The 18,711-nt window shown below is 50.8% G+C and overlaps 1 protein-coding gene across 4 annotated transcripts in view; it reads left to right on the forward strand.

Moving 5' to 3' along the window:
* Positions 1–18,711, forward strand: part of WWC3 (WWC family member 3) — a 110,658-nt gene that overhangs the window by 33,476 nt on the left and 58,471 nt on the right. For 3 of the 4 annotated variants that reach the window (XM_045089282.1, XM_045089284.1, XM_045089283.1), the window contains exons 2-3: positions 5,954–6,063; positions 11,005–11,208. In XM_045089282.1, the coding sequence (XP_044945217.1) occupies positions 5,954–6,063; positions 11,005–11,208 (314 nt within the window). Of the gene's footprint in view, positions 1–5,953; positions 6,064–11,004; positions 11,209–18,711 lie in introns of those variants that run through there. The other variant, XM_045089285.1, reaches the window with a different exon arrangement.

Consider the following 18,711-nt stretch of genomic DNA (forward strand, 5'->3'; position numbering starts at 1 on the left):
ATCTCTTACTTCACTGTGTGCAGGAGGGTAACTCACTTTGGAAGTTGATGTTAAGTGCTTCCTGTGAGCTCATACTCATCCTTCACAATGAAGAGCAGAAAATCGGAACATACCTCAAGAGCTGACCCGAGGTCCTTGGTAGATGAATTATGATTTACTGCAAATGATGGAAGATGCCAGCGGGACGGAAAGTGGTGCCGACAGGAGGCGAAGGGCATGGGGAAATATGCAAATAAAACAAAATCACTGTATGAAATTGTATGTAGTATGATATCAGCTGTGGAAAAATGAGCTGTAGGACAAAGGAGAGAAAAACAAAAACATGAATCCAGGGCTCTGGGTTTTAGGTGATTGTATTCCTGTTCCCTACACTTGACTGTGGAGGTTCCACATTGACTTGGAGATACGAAGAAAGGCTTCGTATTCTTCAGACTTGCAAATGTACTTTGTGGACCCTTTCGAGGAAGATAATTGTAAATACAGATTATGAGCTTTATAATAAACAGAGATGTTCCTTTCATCATAGTTCTAAAAATTGGGATATGATTCACATGTAGCACTGGACTCAACAGTTCAAGCATACAGTTCATTCGTTTTCTGCACATTCCCATTGGCCAGGCATCACCACTGTCTTGTGTCAGAACATTTCTGTCCCTCCCAGCAGAAGCCCGGTGTCTATTAGGACTCGCTCCCCTCCCCTCTCCCCCAGGCCCTGGCAACCACTGGTCTACTTTCTGTCTCCGTGGCTTTGCCTGTTCTGGACATTTCTTAGAGATGGAGCCGTGCAACACATGGCCTTCTGTGTCTGTTTTTTTTCGCCTGACACGGTGACTTCAAGGCCCGCTGGTGTTGGAGCCTGTGTTGGTACTCCGTTCTTTTGTAATGGTTGTGTAATATGCCATTGTGTGGGTAGACTGTATTTTACTGATCCACTTGTCAGTTGATGGCCTTTGGTTGTTTCCACCTTTTGGCTGTCGCGAGGAGTGCCAGTACGGACATTCGTCTGTGTGGACATAATGTTTTTCATTTCTCTTGGGTATGTACCTAGTTGTAGAATTACTGGGTCATATGGAAACTCAGTGTTTAACTGTTCTTTTTTTTTTTTTTCCTTAAGATTTTATTTATTTGAGAGAGAGAGAGAGAGAGCGACAGAGAGAAACCATGAGCTGGAGGCAGAGGGAGAGAGAGTCAGACTTCCTGCTGAGCAGAGAGCCCCATGCGGGGCTCGATCCCAGGACCCAGGGATCATGACCTGAGCCGAAGGCAGACGCTTAACCGACTGAACCACTGAGGCACCCCAGTGTTTAACTGTTTTGAGAAATTGCTGCACTGATTTTCCAAAGCAGTGCTTTTGAATGTTTTTATTAGCAGAGATTGGGAAGTAATGTAGGTGTGTCAACAATAGGAGAGCGCTTAGCTGAATTTTATCAATCCCCTTAGCAAGCTGTTGGTAAAAACGCAAGCTCTTATTCTGAGATCACCTCCTAGGGCTCAAAGGCAGTTGAGACAGGGTAATTGTTCTCAAGGAGCTTAGCCTATTTAACTGTTCCAGGTGATCTTTACAGAGAATTTATGAGGGAGGCAGAATATTTAGGCCATAGTGTTAGGCCATCTCCGGGAATTTTGGAGGAGACTCAAGGTATGAATTAATCAGTATCCGTGTTACATCGTTAAGTGGAAAAGACAGGATAGAACATTGTATATACTGTGTGATCATGATTATGTCAGAAAAAAAATTAAAAGAACACAGGAAAAAGATGGAGGAGAATGCATCAAAATAGGAATGATGGTTGTATTTGAGTAGTGGTTTGAATGGACATTTTTCTCCTAGGTAGGTGTAGTTCCTAAACCCTCTGTAATGGAAACAGAAATGCCTGAGTTGCATGTGAGCGTGAGAAGAAGTTAGTTGGAAAAAATCCAACGTCAGATTTCTGGAGAGAGGTGCCTGGGTAGTTCAGTTGGTGAAGCCTCTGCCTTCGGCTCAGGTCACCGTCCCAGGGTCCTGGGATCGAGTCCCGCCTCAGGCTCCTTGCTTGGCGGGGAGCCTGCTTCTCTCTCTGCCCCTCACACTGCGCGTGCTCTCTCTCTCGCTCGCTCTCTCTCAAATAAATAAAATCTTAAAAAAAAAAAATTTCTGAAGAGATGAGGACTCAGGAACTTGGGCCGGCATACCTATGAGTGGGGACAGAACCCCGGGCTTGCCTTGGGGAGGACTTGGAACAGCAGCCCTGGGCTTTGCGCCGCATGGCCCTCAGCGCTGTGCCACATGCTCTTGAGGAAGAGTCCTTGGTCACCATGTCTCCCCCCAGCTGGAGGGATGGTCACTAGCAGCACAAGGGGATCGTCCAGGAGGAAGCCCAGCACCGTGCTGAGGGTCCTGGTTGTCTCTGGCCGTGGCTGGGATCTTGTCCAGGCGGCTTCCGGCCGCAGCCTAACGTGTAGGAATCCTGCTTTTTAGCCAGCAACAGCCAGAAAGCCCTTCTTGCTGAAAAACTAATACCCAAAGAACTCCACTGTTCCAGACTCCTTGCCCTTCTCACCATGAAAAGGGCACCAAGAGTTGTCCAGCTCTCGTCACCGTAGCTGTGTGGTCAGATACCTTCGAAATGGGAACAGCTCATTTGAAGTGATTTACTTGTCACTGAAGCAATTGTTACCCACCAACACCTTTCTTGGGAGAAAAACATCATTTTGATATTGGTACAGTTGCAGATGTTCGTGGTGGCCTGAGCTGAAGTCTTTGTCCCGTAAACATGTTGGAATGATAATTAGGACAATGAATGTAGACATTCTCAATGCTGTGATTGAAAGTCATGCCAAAATGTGTGTCTGCGCAATGAGGTTGCAGCTCTCTGGAATCTGATGGACGAATCGGACGGGCAGTGTGGATGTTTCTTCTAACGTTCTCAAGAAGGATGAAGAAGCCTTCTCTGTATTTCACTGCCTCCTAACAGAGGACAGCCTGGGCTGTCAGCACAAATGTCCACTACAGTATCTGGAAGATTCGGAAGGGACGTGAGAGCTTAGGATTTTATTGGTTACCTGTTGTTGCACCATGAAGTACTGACATCTGGTGCCTTCAGATGACAGGGGGCACATGATTTCTGTCGTGCAGGAATTGAGTAGTTTATCTGGGTGGCCTTGCTTGGGCCTCGTGAGGCGGCTTGGTCAAGATGCCGCCTGGGGCGGCTGCCTTCATCTGAAGGCTTGACTGGGGCTGGTGGGTCCGTTCTCGAGGTGGTTTACTCATGGGGCTGGCAGCTCGGTGCTGGCTGTTGGCACGAGGCCTCCGTTCTTCTCCACTGGGGTCTCTTCCTGGGGCTGCTTGTGTGAGCTCCCAACACGACTACTGCTTTCCCCCAGAGCCGGCGATCTGAGAGAACGTGGTGGAAGCAGTGTCCTCTATGACTCCCACCTCGGAGGCCACGCACTGTCCTTTCCACAGTATCTGGGGCATCACAGGCTCAACCCTATTCAGCGGGGAGGGGAGCACACAAGGCTGTGAGGAACAGGAGGCAGGAAGCGCCGGGGGCCCTCTTCGGAGCCGGCCGCCATCGGGTCCTGCCGCAGGTGTGCGTGTTTCACCGTGTGATGGGTGAAGCCGGGGAGTGGGTGCTTGTGCTTCTCCTCTCTGGCCTCTGGCCCCTTTGCTGCGTTCGGCCTGCCCAAGCAATCCCTATATTTGCCTCCTGTTTACCACTTCTGTCCTTTGGGAGCTGGAACACTTACTTCATCGTTGAGCATGTTGAGACGACTGTCAGGTGAGTAGATGGGCTCAAAGTGTGCGGCGCTGGGGCTCGATGAGCCCAATAGCAAGGACTTGGTAACTTCTCTGTGGGCATAGAGACCCTGCTTCTGGTGTGAGCTGGACCGTGACAGCCGTGCCCTCTCATCGGGTGGCTTTGTAGTACAGATTCCTGGGTAACCGTGCAGACTCTGTGCTCTGTCTGGAGAGAGTAGAATCTGAGACATACAGCTTCTGTATCGAGCCCAAATAAAATTCACCAAGGGGCGCCTGGGTGGCTCAGGGGGTTAAAGCCTCTGCCTTCAGCTCAGGTCATGATCTCAGGGTCCTGGGATCGAGCCCCACATCAGGCTCTCTGCTCAGGCGGAGACTGCTTCACCCCCCCCCGCCCCCGCCTGCCTCTGCCTACTTGTGATCTCTGTCTGTCAAATAAATAAATAAAATCTTTTAAAAAAATTAAAATTAAATTCACTGAGACAGTAGACGTGTCCTTTTGTTCATTTTTGGAACGCCAAGTATGGAAGTGTTATTAGAATTACCTGCATTGTTTATTGGATCAAAAATTGAAAATAGGAGCTCAAAATCATTTTGTAACAGTTCTGAATTACGAAGTGAATTGGGCTCAGTAGGGCAGGAAGGTCAGGTTTCCCAACTCTGCTGATGAGATGAGGTCATAGATGTGAACATGCTTAAAATGTTCTTTTCTTTTCTCTAAGCTTATTATTTTTTTTCCTTGAAGCTTCTATGTGACTCTAGAATGGCAGAATCTGTGTGACTCTAAATAGCAGAGATGTGCTCAGGACTCCGTTTATCTTAAAATAGCACTGTTCTTGTTGTGGTTCGGTCCCCTTCGGGACTGGACTCACGCACAAGACCCTGCTGTTACCTGCTTGACTTGGACTGTGCTGCCCTTGCGCCCTTCACAGCCCGAGGAGGACTCCTGCCACGGACGGTGGGGTTGCCGATGGGGTGGGCGGCGGGCCGTGTGCTCATCGTGTGAGGTCGTGCAGTTCGGAGTGCATTGTATTTGGTGGGCTGTCGGCAGCAGATTTCACCTTCGGCATTTTCCTGTTTTGGTATTGACTCTAATGTCTTATAACTATTTGTAAAATGAAGACAAGTTATAATCTCTGCCATTCTGATGGTGTTTACTGGCTTCTAAATGCTCCTGGGAGGGACAGAGGCTGGTTGTCCAACCAGTTTGGGGAAATAACATGTTCCGCGTTCATACTGGTCTTGTGAGGTTTGGCTGTGGTTGTGGTATCTCGCTTTCCTGGGGCCGGGGACTTGAACAGAAGATGGGGAGGACTGAGTTAGTGAAATTTAGGTTGTCAGATTCCCGTGCATACCGGTCAGTGTGCATTTATAGAGACAGCCGAGGAGAGAGCTGCCCAGACTCAGACAATTATAGGGCGTGGCCTATTTTATACAACAGCTGTCTTGTCAATCAATGTGATGGTGGGACGTGGGGGAGGGAGAGGTGCTCCCTAAAGACACCCATCTGGAAACCCTTTATCTGTGTCAAGCTGAGGTTTCCTTAGTCACGTATGCTTCAAAGGGAGAGGTCTGTAGACAATGCGCTTTTGTTGTTTTTCTCCAGAAAACAAAAAGGACCCTTTGCAATCTCAGACTCTTACAGTCTAAGGACCAATTGGTACCTCCTTGTCTGGGGGCTGGGTGCGCTGGGCTTTTTGTCTTTGGTCAGTGGTTAATATTTAGCTCCTTAACTGATGACCTCTGGTAGATGAAACTCACCAGTGTTTTCGATAGATTCACGCTGTCCTGCCTGCAAACAGACCCGGGGGCAGGGGCCGGGGGGTGATGCGGGGTGGGGACATGTGTCAGGGAATGGGAACAAACCACGGCTGTTCTGTTGCGGAGGGTTCTAACACCGTCACCCCATTAAACGTACTGCTTGGAAGAAGATGCTCCTTTTACCTGTTTTGTAACTGTCCATATCTATTTTCGCTGCTATTTAAAGTTGCACTTTGAGATAGGAATGCTTTTAACTGCAAGTGTACTGATATTGTTGCTGAGTATTATTCAGACAAAGCCAGTGAATTAATTTCCCAACTAAGTAGTTGGAGCAGAAGCAGTCACTTAGATGAGATAATATCTAATTTCGCATTAAGACCTAATTCTAGAGTCGATTCCGCAAACTTAATGAAATTGACCTTTCACATTGGCTCTCATGATTTTATTTTGCAGGATAACAAAGCCATTGACCTTTGCCGATTGTGTTGGGGATGAACTTCCTTTAGGATGGGAGACGGTATACGATAAACAAATTGGAATTTATTACATGGACCACATAAATAGTAAGTAGACTCCCACATTTGAGTTATATGTGAATGAGTTTTCATGTTGATCTCAAAGATGCTAAGAACTCTCTTTGTAGGGCTAAGACAGTCGTTACTGTCCACCGCAGCACTAAGCTGGATTTTACTAACGTAACCTGAGGTTGTCCTTTGTGGGGTTCTTCAAAAACTGAAGCCGTTGTGGGACACCTTACCTGTGTGTTGCCCAGGACTGGACGGAATATGTTTAGTGGAGGGTTTTAATGCCTAGTAAAAGGAATACGTTTCCCAGGCAGTCTAGAAATAGAAATATCTTTCATAATGAGAAGGTTATTTATTGCAAAGCAGAGCTTACGAGTTCCTGGAACAATAAATGCCCCAGTGATTGCCTTAACTTCATTTTGTCTTACACATTCGGCTTCAACCTTAACATACCAGCCCTTTTCGATCTTTGTGAAGGGAGAAAGCCGGGTAGACCGCAGCTAAAATAATACAGTGGGTCCTGAGCACGCCGGCTTTCTTGGAAGAATTGGGTAGAGCTGTGGCTCTCGACCAGGGCTGATTTTGCTTCCCAGGACCACTTGGCAACGTCTGGAGGCATTTTCTGTTGTCACGTCCGGGAGAGGAGCTGGTGGCATCTCGTGGGCAGGGCCTCGGCCTGCTGCCGAACTTCGTGTGCAGCTCGAGACAGCCCGCCACAGAAGACGAGCTGCCGCCCGAATGGCCGAATGGCCGTGGGGCCGACCTTGGCACCCTGGTTCACGGGCTCCGTTCTGCTCTCTTGGCTTGCCGCCCCGTCATCAGCCTTCCTGGTCCCACTGGGGGCTCCCTTCCCTCTCAGATTCCCACTTTTGCACTCACTCCCATTTTCATGCCAGTTATGCCCAGTGTTTCTGTCGTTTTCATTTTTCACTCCCGGCGACATGAAGCGTGGCTTCCCCTCCGCGCGCTTTCCGTCCCTCAGTGTATGCAGTGCAGGGGAGGCTGGGGGTCCCGAGGCCGCACAGTGCCCGCCATGTGAGTGATCTGAAGTTCTTTCCTCACGCCAGTCCCACGGGCCCTCCCGTCCCCTCAGTGCAGGCGACCCAGGTTGGTGTCTTTGGGGCCGATTCCTGCATTGGCACTTCCTAGCCAGCCCCCCGAGTCGGCGCTCAGAAACCCGAATGGCAAGACTTCTGTTCTCCGTCCGGGGCAGTGGGATTTCTGACACCGGCGGTCAGCCTTGCACTTGATGGCGGCCCTGACCCGAAGACTGGGCAGTGGGGCTCATCGGCCTTCCCAGGCAGTTGTCTCAGGGGCAGGAGGGCTTCTGGATAAATCCTCCAGCCACTGGGCAGAGCGCGGCGCTCAGTGAGGCTCCCGCCGAGGCCGCCCTCCCTAGTCCACCCTCCCTAGTCCAGCTGACCGCATGCCTCACGACTGAGTGTGTTCGAGGCATCCTGCTGTCCGGGCCTCCCTTCCCGGCTGCCGGTGGGCAGCCCCCGCGGGGGACGGCTGCTGCCCTGCGGGCCTGGGCACATGTGTGCCGGGGCTTCACCCCTAGGCTTCGGCCTCTCCGAGACCGGGTGGTGATACTGAATGGCAGAGGCATCTGCCTTACACAGCCTTTCTGGAAACTCTGCCTGCCACTGAAGCCGTGGACTGTTCCGGCTTTTAAAACCAAGACTCGTCCCTCTGCGCCCACCACTTTGCAGTGGGCGTTCCTTGCTCACCTGTTTGCTGTAACAGGGAATGTTCCAGAGCGCCTCTCTGTGCTGGCCACTCTTTGGGCTCTGGGGACCCAGGGAAGTGAGACCCAGCGTCTACCCTCAAGGAGTTCACACAATACTCTAGACGTGGCCATGAACCCAAAAACTGAGTAATCACCAAGGACTTTGTTCCAGCCACTGAGTATAAGCGGGATGACTCAGCACTGCGGGTGATAAAGACATCCGAGAACGCAACTCCCTCTCTCTCTCTTTTTTTGGGGGGGACAAGAAAGGTTATTGCTGTAATAAAATGTATGTGGGGGCCAAACACTGCATTCCAGAAAACTTGCTCCCGAGAACCCAAGCCTTCATAGCACAGCTTGAAAACTCTCTGAAGGCCTGACCCTGAGGAGTCAGACGTTAGATTAGAACTGTGCAGGTCGACCAGAGGGACCCTGGGTCGACTGCCTTCGAGGCCCCCAAGAGACTCCAGTGTGTTGACCAGCGTGTAGGCCACGTCCGCGGGCCACGGCGGGCCTCAGGGCTGTGTACATGGCAGTGGCTCTGGTGGCCACAGCCGTGACTCTGCCCCGCCCCGGCCCACGGAGTTTGAACTGGGGCTAGCTCAGAACCCTGACTGTTGTTATATTTGGTTTCTTATTTCCTGGTGAGACCTTGGAGGCCTGGAGGGGCTTTCCAGTGCCGACCTGGGGTGGCAGTGTGAAGGGGGTAGGGGATGTCGGCGGAAGGCGGTTCAAAGGGAGGACATCCTTGAAACATCCTAGCAAGCACTCGTGTGTGTGTGTGTGTGTGTGTGTGTGTGTGTCTATAGTAAAGAAAACATGACATTCCTTTCTCAACCACTTTGAGGTGAAATCTATAGAACGTAAAATTAAGCCTTTTGAATTGTGGAGTTTGGTGACATTTGGTGTGTTCTGTGTTGTATGCCCACTACCTATGTCTGGTTCCAGAACACGTCATTGCCCCGAAGTCAAACCTGGCACCCATGAGCGGTCACTCCCCACTCCCCTCCAGCCTCCCAGCCCCTGGCTGCCGTGAAATCTCCTTTCCGTCTCTCTGGATTTGCTTCTTCTGGACATTTCGTAGAGACGGAGTCATACAGTATGTGGCCTTCGGTGTCCGACTTCTTTCACTGTGCGATGCGTGTGAGGCTCTTCGTGTTGTAGCATGAAGCGGGACTTATTCCCCGTGACGGCGGAATGCCCCGCCATCGTCTGGGCAGACCACGCTTTCCTGATCCGCCCACCAGCTGCTGGAGTCAGGCTCGTTTCTGCCTTTGGCTGTTGTTAGAGGGCTGGTCCCACGCACGGAATAAAATGTGCGAGCGCGCGTGCGTGTGAAGACCTAGCCAGCTTTAGGAACTGGGTTGTGAGTGAGGTAGCATCCCATCTAGCAAACAAAGGAGAGCTCCTGGGTACATTTTAAAAGAATTATGTTTCTTTCTTTCTCTCTTTCCAAATTTTATTTAAATTCTAGTAAGTTAACATAGAGTGTGTTGCACATTTATTTACAGTTTGGGCTGGGGGAATCGTGCCGGCATGTCTCTGAGCTCTCCCTAATTTCGTCTGGGCTGCGGGCGCCCGCATCTATTTACCAGCACGTCATCGTTACGGCGGCCGCCGTGGCCCGGGCTCTCGAAGCTTGGAGCGGGCACGCGGCTTCGCCGTTTTCACGTCCTGGAGGCAGCACTTGTGTTGAAATCTCCCCCAGGAGCTCTGTCGCGGTCAGGAGGGGAGCCTTCTCCGAGTCTGGCTGTCTGGCCCGTTTGCTCAGTCTGCCGCCTCAGGGTCAGGACCAGCTTTCGGGCACGTGGTCCCCTGCCTGTGGAGCAGACTGCCCCGTCCGTTCCGCGATCAGTGAGCTTGCGGCCAACAGTTACCGATGGCTTCTGGCTCTCCGGCGACTGAACGGTCCCGAGACTGGAACGCTGACTGAGGCCGTGTGCCTGTCTTTGAGGCGCTTGGGAGTGTAGTGGCGGGAGGCAGAAACACGGGAGCAGTTACATGCCCGGCGGGGAGCACTGTAGCCCTCCCCATCGCATAGAGGTATACCTGCTTGTGGGGGCCGAGGGGGCTTCAAAAAGGAGGTGCTCTCACGGAGGGACTTGGAAGACAGTAGGGCTTCCCGGGGGGCAGAGGAGGACAGAAGCAGCAGCACTTTGGAAAAACTTGTCCTGGGGAAGTGACAGAAAGGACTTAAGCTGGTGAGCTAGTTCCAGCACTCCTACGTCACGTGGAGGTTGTTGCTTTAAAAGACCCTCGTGGGCTAAGGAATTGCGAGCAGAGTCACGAGGGCGAACTTGGTGAGCGCACTGAGCGTGGCCTTTGGTGGGATGCGGCGGCGGGAAGCCCGTGTGGTTCTGGAGAGGGGTCCTGCGGGTCTGAGTGAACTTAGGGGAGCGGGAGTGAAGGGTATGTCGCCAGCCATTATTATATATAGGGGCAGAAATCACCCGTTCTTGATGACCCATACGGAATGTTCTGGGTGAGGGAGAAGAGCAGGCGTTCTCTGAGGATGAGTCCCAGGTGGGCTGAGCGGGTACATGCAGATGCTGCTGCTCGCTTCGAGAAGGGAGGCGGAAGGAGAAGCACGTGATGGCGCCGCCGCCGCTGTGCTTCCAGTTTTGGTGGAGAGGGACACTGTGCGAGAATGAGTTCCACTATGGATGAACGACTCAGAATCGCTCTGGGTCCGTCCAGGTGGCGCCGCATCTAGGGGGCAGTGGGGACGAAAACTGGAGCCCAGGAGAGAGCCTGGGGCGGGAGGGAGGCATGAGCCTCCCTTGCAGAGTGAGGAAGCCGGAGGGGGGCAGGGGCAGGGGCAGGTGCCACAGGTGGGCTGCAGGCCCGGTGCCGAGGCAAGGACGAGGAGCGCAGCCTGGGCCAGGGGGTGCGGCCCGAGCCACAGAAGTCGGCGAGAAGGTTGGAAATAGCCACCAGTTTGACCGAGACCAGCTCATTTGGTTTCGTGTCCACCCGTGTGCACGCGCGGTGTGAGAGGTTGTGTGGCGGCGTCTTGGGCCCCGCTGCAGCCAGCGTCTGCACGGCCGTCGGGGCTCCTGCTCCTCTCGCCGCGCCCGTGCGGACGGAAGGCGTTCGTCCCGCGCTCCAGGAGGCTTCGTGGCGCAGATGCTCCCGCGGCGCGCGTCCTGGCGATGAACGACGTCCGCGTCTTCTCATCGCGGGGCTGCGTGACCGCGGCCAGCGGGAGGGTTTTACTCGGAAGCCGCTCACGCACGCCCTTTCCGTTGCAGAGCTCACGCAGATCGAGGACCCCCGCGAACAGTGGCGGCGCGAGCAGGAACGGATGCTGAAGGAGTACTTGATCGTGGCCCAGGAGGCGCTCAATGCCAAGAAGGAGATCTACCAGATCAAGCAGCAGCGGTTCGAGCTGGCGCAGGAGGAGTACCAGCAGCTGCACAGGCTGTGCGAGGACGACAGCCGCTCCCACGCCAGCTGTGAGTCCACGCCTCCCGGGGCGCCCCCGCGTGACGCTGGAAGCCCCCCCTGCCCCAGCCCCCTCTAGGTCACCCGCAGACACCGAGCTTGACTCGGGCGAGGCCGACTCCCGGGGTGTCTAAGCACGTGCTCTTAGGGAGGGAGCCCTCTCAGTTTTAGAGGCTGCCGCGTGCGGACCTCTAAAGCAGCAGCGGGTGCTCCAGTGTTGGAGGAACCCGCTCCCCTCTCAGAAACCTAAGCGTTTTGTTACGGATGCAGCCAGTCACCGCTGGAGCCTGTCCCCTCCCCACAGAGTTGTCACACTGAACCGCCCACCAGGGTTCACAGGGCCGTGACTGTTGGGGGTGCCACTGAACCTGGCAAGAACGCGTGGGGGTGCTACCGCTAGGTCTGTGTTACAACGGCCTAGGTCCACTTGAGACACGGACAGACTTACCTGGGACATGACTGCCACTGTGCCAGGTATTTGGCTCTGGTGACACAGCCTTGAGCATTAAAGACACGGTCAGAGCTTTACTCTGTGTTGCAAGTCAGAATGGAGTTAAGGCCGAGGGGCTAGAGGTCTTTCTTTTTGCACCTGCTGTTGAAGGCGAATATGCCTTTCAGGCTGTGGGGAGGAGAGGGGTGTGTGTCCCCAGTAACAGGAACAGAAGAGCGTTCTGCTGTCAGTGTGCCCTGACAGAAGGTCAGGACTTGGGTATAATGGTATGTTGTTTCCAGGTCGTCTTACCTCTTGTTCTTCAAATATAGGTAACTGCTAGATTTTTGTGGTTTTTGGTTTAAGTATCCATCAGAATGCAGTGGTCAGCTCAGTGCTAATTTTTAGAGTCTGGTTTTTTATCTCTAGTTTCTTTTCTTACACTGTCTTTCTCTGATTCTTGTATCAGGCCTCACAGAATGAATTGGGAAGTGTTGCCTCCTCCTCTCTTTTCAGAAAGAGTTTGTGTGGGATTGGTATTTGCTAGAACTTGATAGAATTCACCAAAAAAGCCATCTGGACCTTGAGTTCCTTGTGGGAATGTTTGTAACTATAAATTCAATATCTTTAATAGATACAGGGCTATTCAGATATTCTGTTTCTTGAATCAATTTTGGTATTTGTGTGTTTCAAAGAATTTGTCTATTTCATCTAATCCAAAAGTCTGTAAACTTTTTTTTTTAAAGCAAGTCTTAGAAAGTAAATACTTTAGGCTTTGTGGGCCATATGGTCTCAGTGGCAACTACTCAACCTGTCTTCATAGTGCAAAAGCAGCGAGAGACAATACATAAACCGATATGTGTGGCTTGCTCTGATCAAAGTGTAAACACAGGTAACAAGCCCGATTTGGCCTGCAGGGAATTTGCAGACTGCTGATCTAAGTTGTCAAGTTTATAAAGTTGTTTGTAGAATTTCCTTACCCATTCTTTTAGTATCTAGACACTCTGAGGTGGTGTCCTGTCTTTCATTCTAAATGAATACTAAATACTAAATACTAAAAATTTGTTTGTTTGTTTTCTGAATCAGTGTAGCTAAACTTTTATTGATTGTATTTATCTTTACAATAAACTGGCTTTGGTTTTTTTTTTTTTTTTCTTTTCCCATTTCTTGTCTGTTTCTATTTTATTGATTTCTCTTCTTTATTATTTTCTTCCTGCTTCTTAGTTTGGCTTTACTCTGTTCTTCCTTTTCTAGCTTCATAAAGTAGAAGCTTAGATCATTGATTTTAGTTCCTCACATAACCTCTGAAGGTAGGACTTCTTCGTTAAGTGCAGCTTTAACTACCTGCCACAAATGTTGGTATTTTTTCAGTCAATTCAAAATGGTTTCCCATGTCCTTTGTAGTTTTTCTTTTGAGCCATGGGTTCTTTAAAAGTAAGTTGTTGGGACTTTTTAAAGATGTCATGTTGATTTCTAATTGAATTCTGCTGTAGTCAGAAACTACACATTGTAAGATTTCAGTCTTTGGGAATCTACGATTTAGCGCTTAGCATTTGGTCTCTCTCAGGGGCCTTATGGGATTAGAAGCCCATGGACTTGGTACCTCGAGGTCACACCTAGCTGTGGTGGTGACTTATAACTTTCTGAGAGCATATGGTTAGGGATTTGGAGCCTTTTAGAAAGTGCCTTGATAGAAGCTGGCTTGAACCATAGGAATTTATTTTTGTAGCTTCAGGAGGACTGCATACTGGCGGTCTCATGTGAGTTTGCCTACTAGAATGTCTCTTCCCAGTATCCTTGAGGGACCTTATCTGTCTCCTGGTTGGGTTTGGTTAGGTCTCCAAAGGCTCTTCCATTGGTTTTTCTAAGAGTGGAATGGGAGAAAGACATAGCAGAACAATTTGGCAGGAAGTTTCTTGCCAGTGAACATGGCTGTAGTGTTGACTTGAGAGTCTGACACGCTCATCAGAATCCCGACCAGCCAAGAGGTCTCTGTACACGTAGTCTCTGCATCCACTTGTCTGAGTGGCCTCGGGGGCCAGACTGGGCCTGCCTGTTTTCACGAAGGGTGGGAGACGCAGGTAGATTTTGCTGGGGCCTATTGGCTCATCTGGGAAAAGACTCTGAATGGAATCTAGGACTCACTCTGAGTGCTTTACCAAAAGGTTGCTGCTGTCTGTCCCTGGGGTTCCGACGAAGCTTTCAGCTTGCCATTTAACCTGAACTACCCATTACGATGAGGAAAGCTCTGTTAGATGACTCAGAGGAGTTCTTTCTGGCCGCACGGGTCTCCCTCAGCCCAGAGTGCTGTCAGGGCTAGTCGTCTAAAGCAGGGAGGCGCCTTCGTGCTCTGGGACTGGGAACAGAATAACCCTTGGACGCAGTTCGCATTACTTCCTTCATCGGCAATGACTTGAAGCAAAAAGAGCCAGGATTCAGTGGGCTAGTGTTATTATCTCTGCATTGTTGGGATTGCAACGTTCTGAGGTACATGAGGCCGTCTGTCTTTGCTGTACATGTGAGAAACGGTATCGGGAAGGCTAAGTTACTTCTTCAAAGTCACATACCCAGTAAATGGTAGAACTTGGCTTCGAACCGAGGCCTGTTTGTATGTGTGGCCTTCGATGCCTTGTACTGTGTCCTAGACATGGGAGAGGCAGCACCTAAGAGCTAATCGTGTTTTCGAAACATGTTGCCTTCCTGTTGTTTGAGTAATCCGGAAATAAAGACCTATTATAAACGGACAAGTCACCTACCTGGCAGTTTTGAACTTTTAGGGGCAAGTGGAAGGCAGAGCACAATCTACTTCTGAGCACCTGCTGTTGGTATATACTAAATGTCGGGGACATGATTTATCCCTAACGGCTGATTGTAGGGAAAAATAAGACCGTGATGGTGAACAGAGGAATGAACTAAAACAGCCATTTTTAGGGGTGCCTGGGTGGCTCAGTGGGTTAAGCTTCTGCCTTCGGCTTAGGCCATGATCTCGGGGGCCTGGGATTGAGCCCCACATTGGCTCTCTGCTTGGTGCGGAGCCTGCTTCCCCCGCTCTCTCTGCCTGCCTCCCTGTCTACTTGTGATCTCTCTCTCTGTCAAATAAAGAAAGAATTAAAAAAAAAAAAAATAAAACAGCCATTTTTAATACTGAGCAGAAGGGCGAGGCTGGGAGGAAGGGATGTGCATTTCTCCCACACCCGGCACAGATTTTCCCCGGAGTTATGGAAATCACCAGAATAAACCTCCATTCACTGGGGAGAAAAGATTTTGTGTCAATATTGGGCCATCTGGTATCTAAGAATATCCACGCCTTGACCTTTTTAAATTTTATTTTATTTCATTTTTTTTGGTCCCTGAGCAAAGCAGATTCAGATACTGGCTGGATTTGAGCATACATGTCCCCACGAGACCAAGAACCCTATTCTGCTGTGTTTCTGGCGGCTGCTTGGTACCCAGACCAGTTTTCTGCTCTGTGGAGCACGGGCACAGAGCTTCTCGGGAGCGGATGCACTCTGACGCGCACCCACTACTTCCCTGCAGCCCGCTTTGTGGTGTTCTCGCACTTTCTTCACGTGTTATCTTGTGTTGTGTTGCTGGCAAAGTAGGTTTATTAAAGCTGTTGTAGTGAAGGAATTTATTGCAGCTTTCAGGAGCACTACAAAAACGGAAAACTGAAGTACTTCCTGACAGTTGGAGACCTTTGTGTTTCTTGACCTGGGTGGTCACATTTGTATTGGCTTTGCATTAAGTCCTTTTCTTTACGCTTTTCTTGATGGGTGTTATTCCCCCACCCCAAAGGAGAAAGAAAAATGAGGGGGGGCTGCATTAACTTGTTAACATTGGCTCATATCTCGAGGTGGAAAGAGGGAGGTCTTTTTCTTTCTTTAAATTTATTTTAAAATGTGTCTCCCAGTTCTATGTGTTTCTTTCATATGGTGAGCTGATTCCTCATCTAGAAAAAGATACCCTGCTTTCTGCATTGTTACGCGGTCTTCTCTTTGCCTTTTCCACTGAATACCTTTGTTGTGTCCGAAGCTTTCATTCTGGAGCTAATCGTTCAGTTTTCCTGAGAACCTTTAGCTTCTGGATGCATTCGGATGAAGCCTGTGACCATTTGCAGGGTCAATTATAGTCTAATCCACAGGTCAGCAAATGTTGTATGGCCTCTGGGCTGACTCTTGTCCACTCTGGCTGTTTATAAATAAAGCATTATTGGAACACAGCCACGTGCCCTCAGTTACCTATTGTCTATAGTAGCTACGGCAGCAGAGTTGAGAACGAGGCAGAGACTGTATATGGCCCACGTTGCCATAAGTGTTTACTGTTTGGCCCTTTGCAGAGAAAGTTTCCCAACACCAGGTCTACACCAGTAGCTCTGAACTCCGGCTACAGGGTATAATCGCCTGAGGGGCTTTTTAAAACTGCTGCCTAGGGCGCACTCCCAGAGATTTTGATCTGCTTGGCTTTGGGTGGGGCCAGGCATTTTTTGGTAGAACTTCCCAGGTGATTCCCAGCATTGGGAATCCAGTAGTCTGGATTGATTTGTGATGGTCTCTTCCAGCAGCAGGCGCCTGACTTTGATACCCTGGCTCTTAGGAACTACCAGAAGTCTGCACCGGATAGTTCGGAGAGTTGGCCTAACGTCCCGTGAGAAAGTGCTGACCCTCCCTGAATTCCTCGGTTGGGTGGTGGTGAAGCTGGACCTTATCAGTTCTCAGTTTGGCCGGCATTCTTTCTGAGGCTTTACGCCCATCCCACAAAGACTGTCTTGCCCGGGTTATCCCCACAGAGGGTTTCTCCCCTTCTGTCTAGGTTAGGGTCATGGCCACAGTCCATCCATTCAGCCCTTTGTTTTCCTTCCTGCAAGCATGTTGGAGCCGGCAGGAGGAGAATGGATCACGCAGCATTTTTCACAGGTGTTAGTTGGCAAGACACAGTCTCGAAGGTGCTTGTGGAGCATACGTGTCTGTTGAGAAGTAACCCCCTAGCCTGCCCCAGAGAACATTTCCGAGAGAATTCTTGGTTTGAATTTGGTGGCATCTTGTGTTACTTCTGCGGGGACCTCTGAGTGGGCCTGTTTAATTTTTTTCTTCCATTGCTTATGGCACCCTTAAAAACCAATGTCATGCCCTCTGTGGGCCTGGGTTGTGGACATGCGTGCCTTTGTTGCTGCTCTGGTAATTAGTACCTGTCAGCACGGGAGCTGTCGGGGCTTGCCAGCCTTTCTGCAGCCGTGCTCTTGGCTTCCTTGAGCCCTCCCTGCAGAGCTGACCCCTGGAGGCGCACACCCGGTCCTAAGGCGCAGAGCGCCCTGAGCACATCTTTGGGGAAGGACTGCTGCTCTTCTAAAGCATGTCGTCCCCCTTGGGTGACCTCAGGTTCTCACAGCACAGAGGAGGCCGGTGTGGAACAGAGCAACAGGGAGGCAGAGACAGACACACGAGCGTACATGTTTTCCCTTTTCAATGCCCTATAAAATCCAAATCCAAAATCAGTACTGGGGTCTGCAGCATCTCGAGTGCTAAGGACACAGGTGACATTCACCTGTTGGACAGTCGGCCCTGGGGAGCCGGAAGTCTGTGCCTTCGCCCGATGGGGAAGCGAATCTGATTAAAGAACCTTGGGCAGCTGGCCCGCAGGAGCCCAGGCTTCAGACGGAAGTCCCTTTTTGACTGATGTAGAGCGAGTCACTACAAGCTTAGGCTTTGTCAAGTGGGGAAGTGTAATCATCATTTCTCAGAAGATTTTTTTTAAAAAGATTTATTTATTTGGGACGCCCAGGTGGCTCAGTTAGCTAAGCCTCTGCCTTCAATTCAGGTCATGATCCCGGGGTCCTGGGATCGAATCCCACATCAGGCTCCCTGCTCAGCAGGGATCCTGCTTCTCCATTGCTCTATGAGGCCATGGCTTTCCGGGCTCCCTCTCCAGGGCTGGGTACACGCTGAGTGTCCGGGGGAGAGGTGCGTACCCGACAAGCTCAGGGTCCCGTTAGCTCGGCAGGGTAACTGGGGGCCAGTTGCTGTATTTGTCCCGCTCAGTGCTGGTGTTTCAGGTGTCCGCTTATTTTCCCTGTGGAATCGCAGAGGAAATTCGTGGCAACGATTTCAGACCGTGGTCACTGCTGTTTAACTTTGCAGTTAACACCGCAGGGCTTGGGTGACGGGGCTCCTCTCTGCCCCAAGTGGAACAATCCCAGGTGATCGCTGTGGGCACCGTCTTCCTCAAAGGCAGGCTGACACACAGGGAGGTGAGGAGCCTGCGAGCCCGGCCCTCATTGGCTTCTTATCCGGGGCCAAGTGACAGTCCCTTCGGCTCTGGTTTGGGAAGCCTTTAAGTCCCAGGAGTTTGATGTAGAGATGTTACAGAAATGATTTCTAAATCTTCAGGGCTTTGTCTAAGGTGTGGCTTTCAGTGCTGCTCTTCCGTGAGGCCGAAGAGGAAACTGTAGGCCTGGAGATAGATACTCATTGTCTAAGAAGGAAATCTGTTTTAGAAGTATCTCACTCTGTGTCTTCAAGAGATTATGATTCTAAATCTAAGAACATTTGAGATAAAGTTGGCAATTGCTTGGTTCTTCCAGATGCTTATTTCTAGTAGATTCTGGTGGTTTGAAATTCTGACTGATAGGGACTTGAATAGCAAATGTCTTCGAGAGCTGGTTTTAAAGAGGTGTCCAAACCGCTCAGATGAACGTCGGACTTGCTGTGTCAGCTGCCTGATGACTTGAGCCATCCTCTCTGTGACAAAGTCAGAAAATGGATTTGAGCTAGTCTCCGGCCATTGGCACCCTAGTTATCCCAATGACAGTCACCCTCCAGTCCCCGGATCACAGGAGTCTGGGAAAGAGGCTGGGCTGCAGCTGGGCCTTCTGAGCAGGTGACATGACCGCCAGGGCCCCGGAGGCAGGTCACACCAGGGTGGGGTAGCCACAGAGGAGGACAGGGGAGCGCCCCAGCGGTGAGGGCCAGGCTGGACCACGTGGTTGCTGTGCACAAGCTCGTGGCTTCTGGAGCCTAAGAGAAAGGAGACGGAAGCAGCGAGAAAAAGCAGTGTGGGGAGGTGAATGGGGGCACTAGCCACAAGACGC

The sequence above is a fragment of the Mustela putorius genome, unplaced genomic scaffold (assembly GCF_011764305.1).
Source record: "Mustela putorius furo isolate JIRA1106 unplaced genomic scaffold, ASM1176430v1.1 tig00003836_pilon_pilon_pilon, whole genome shotgun sequence".
NCBI classification, from domain to species: Eukaryota; Metazoa; Chordata; class Mammalia; order Carnivora; family Mustelidae; genus Mustela; species Mustela putorius.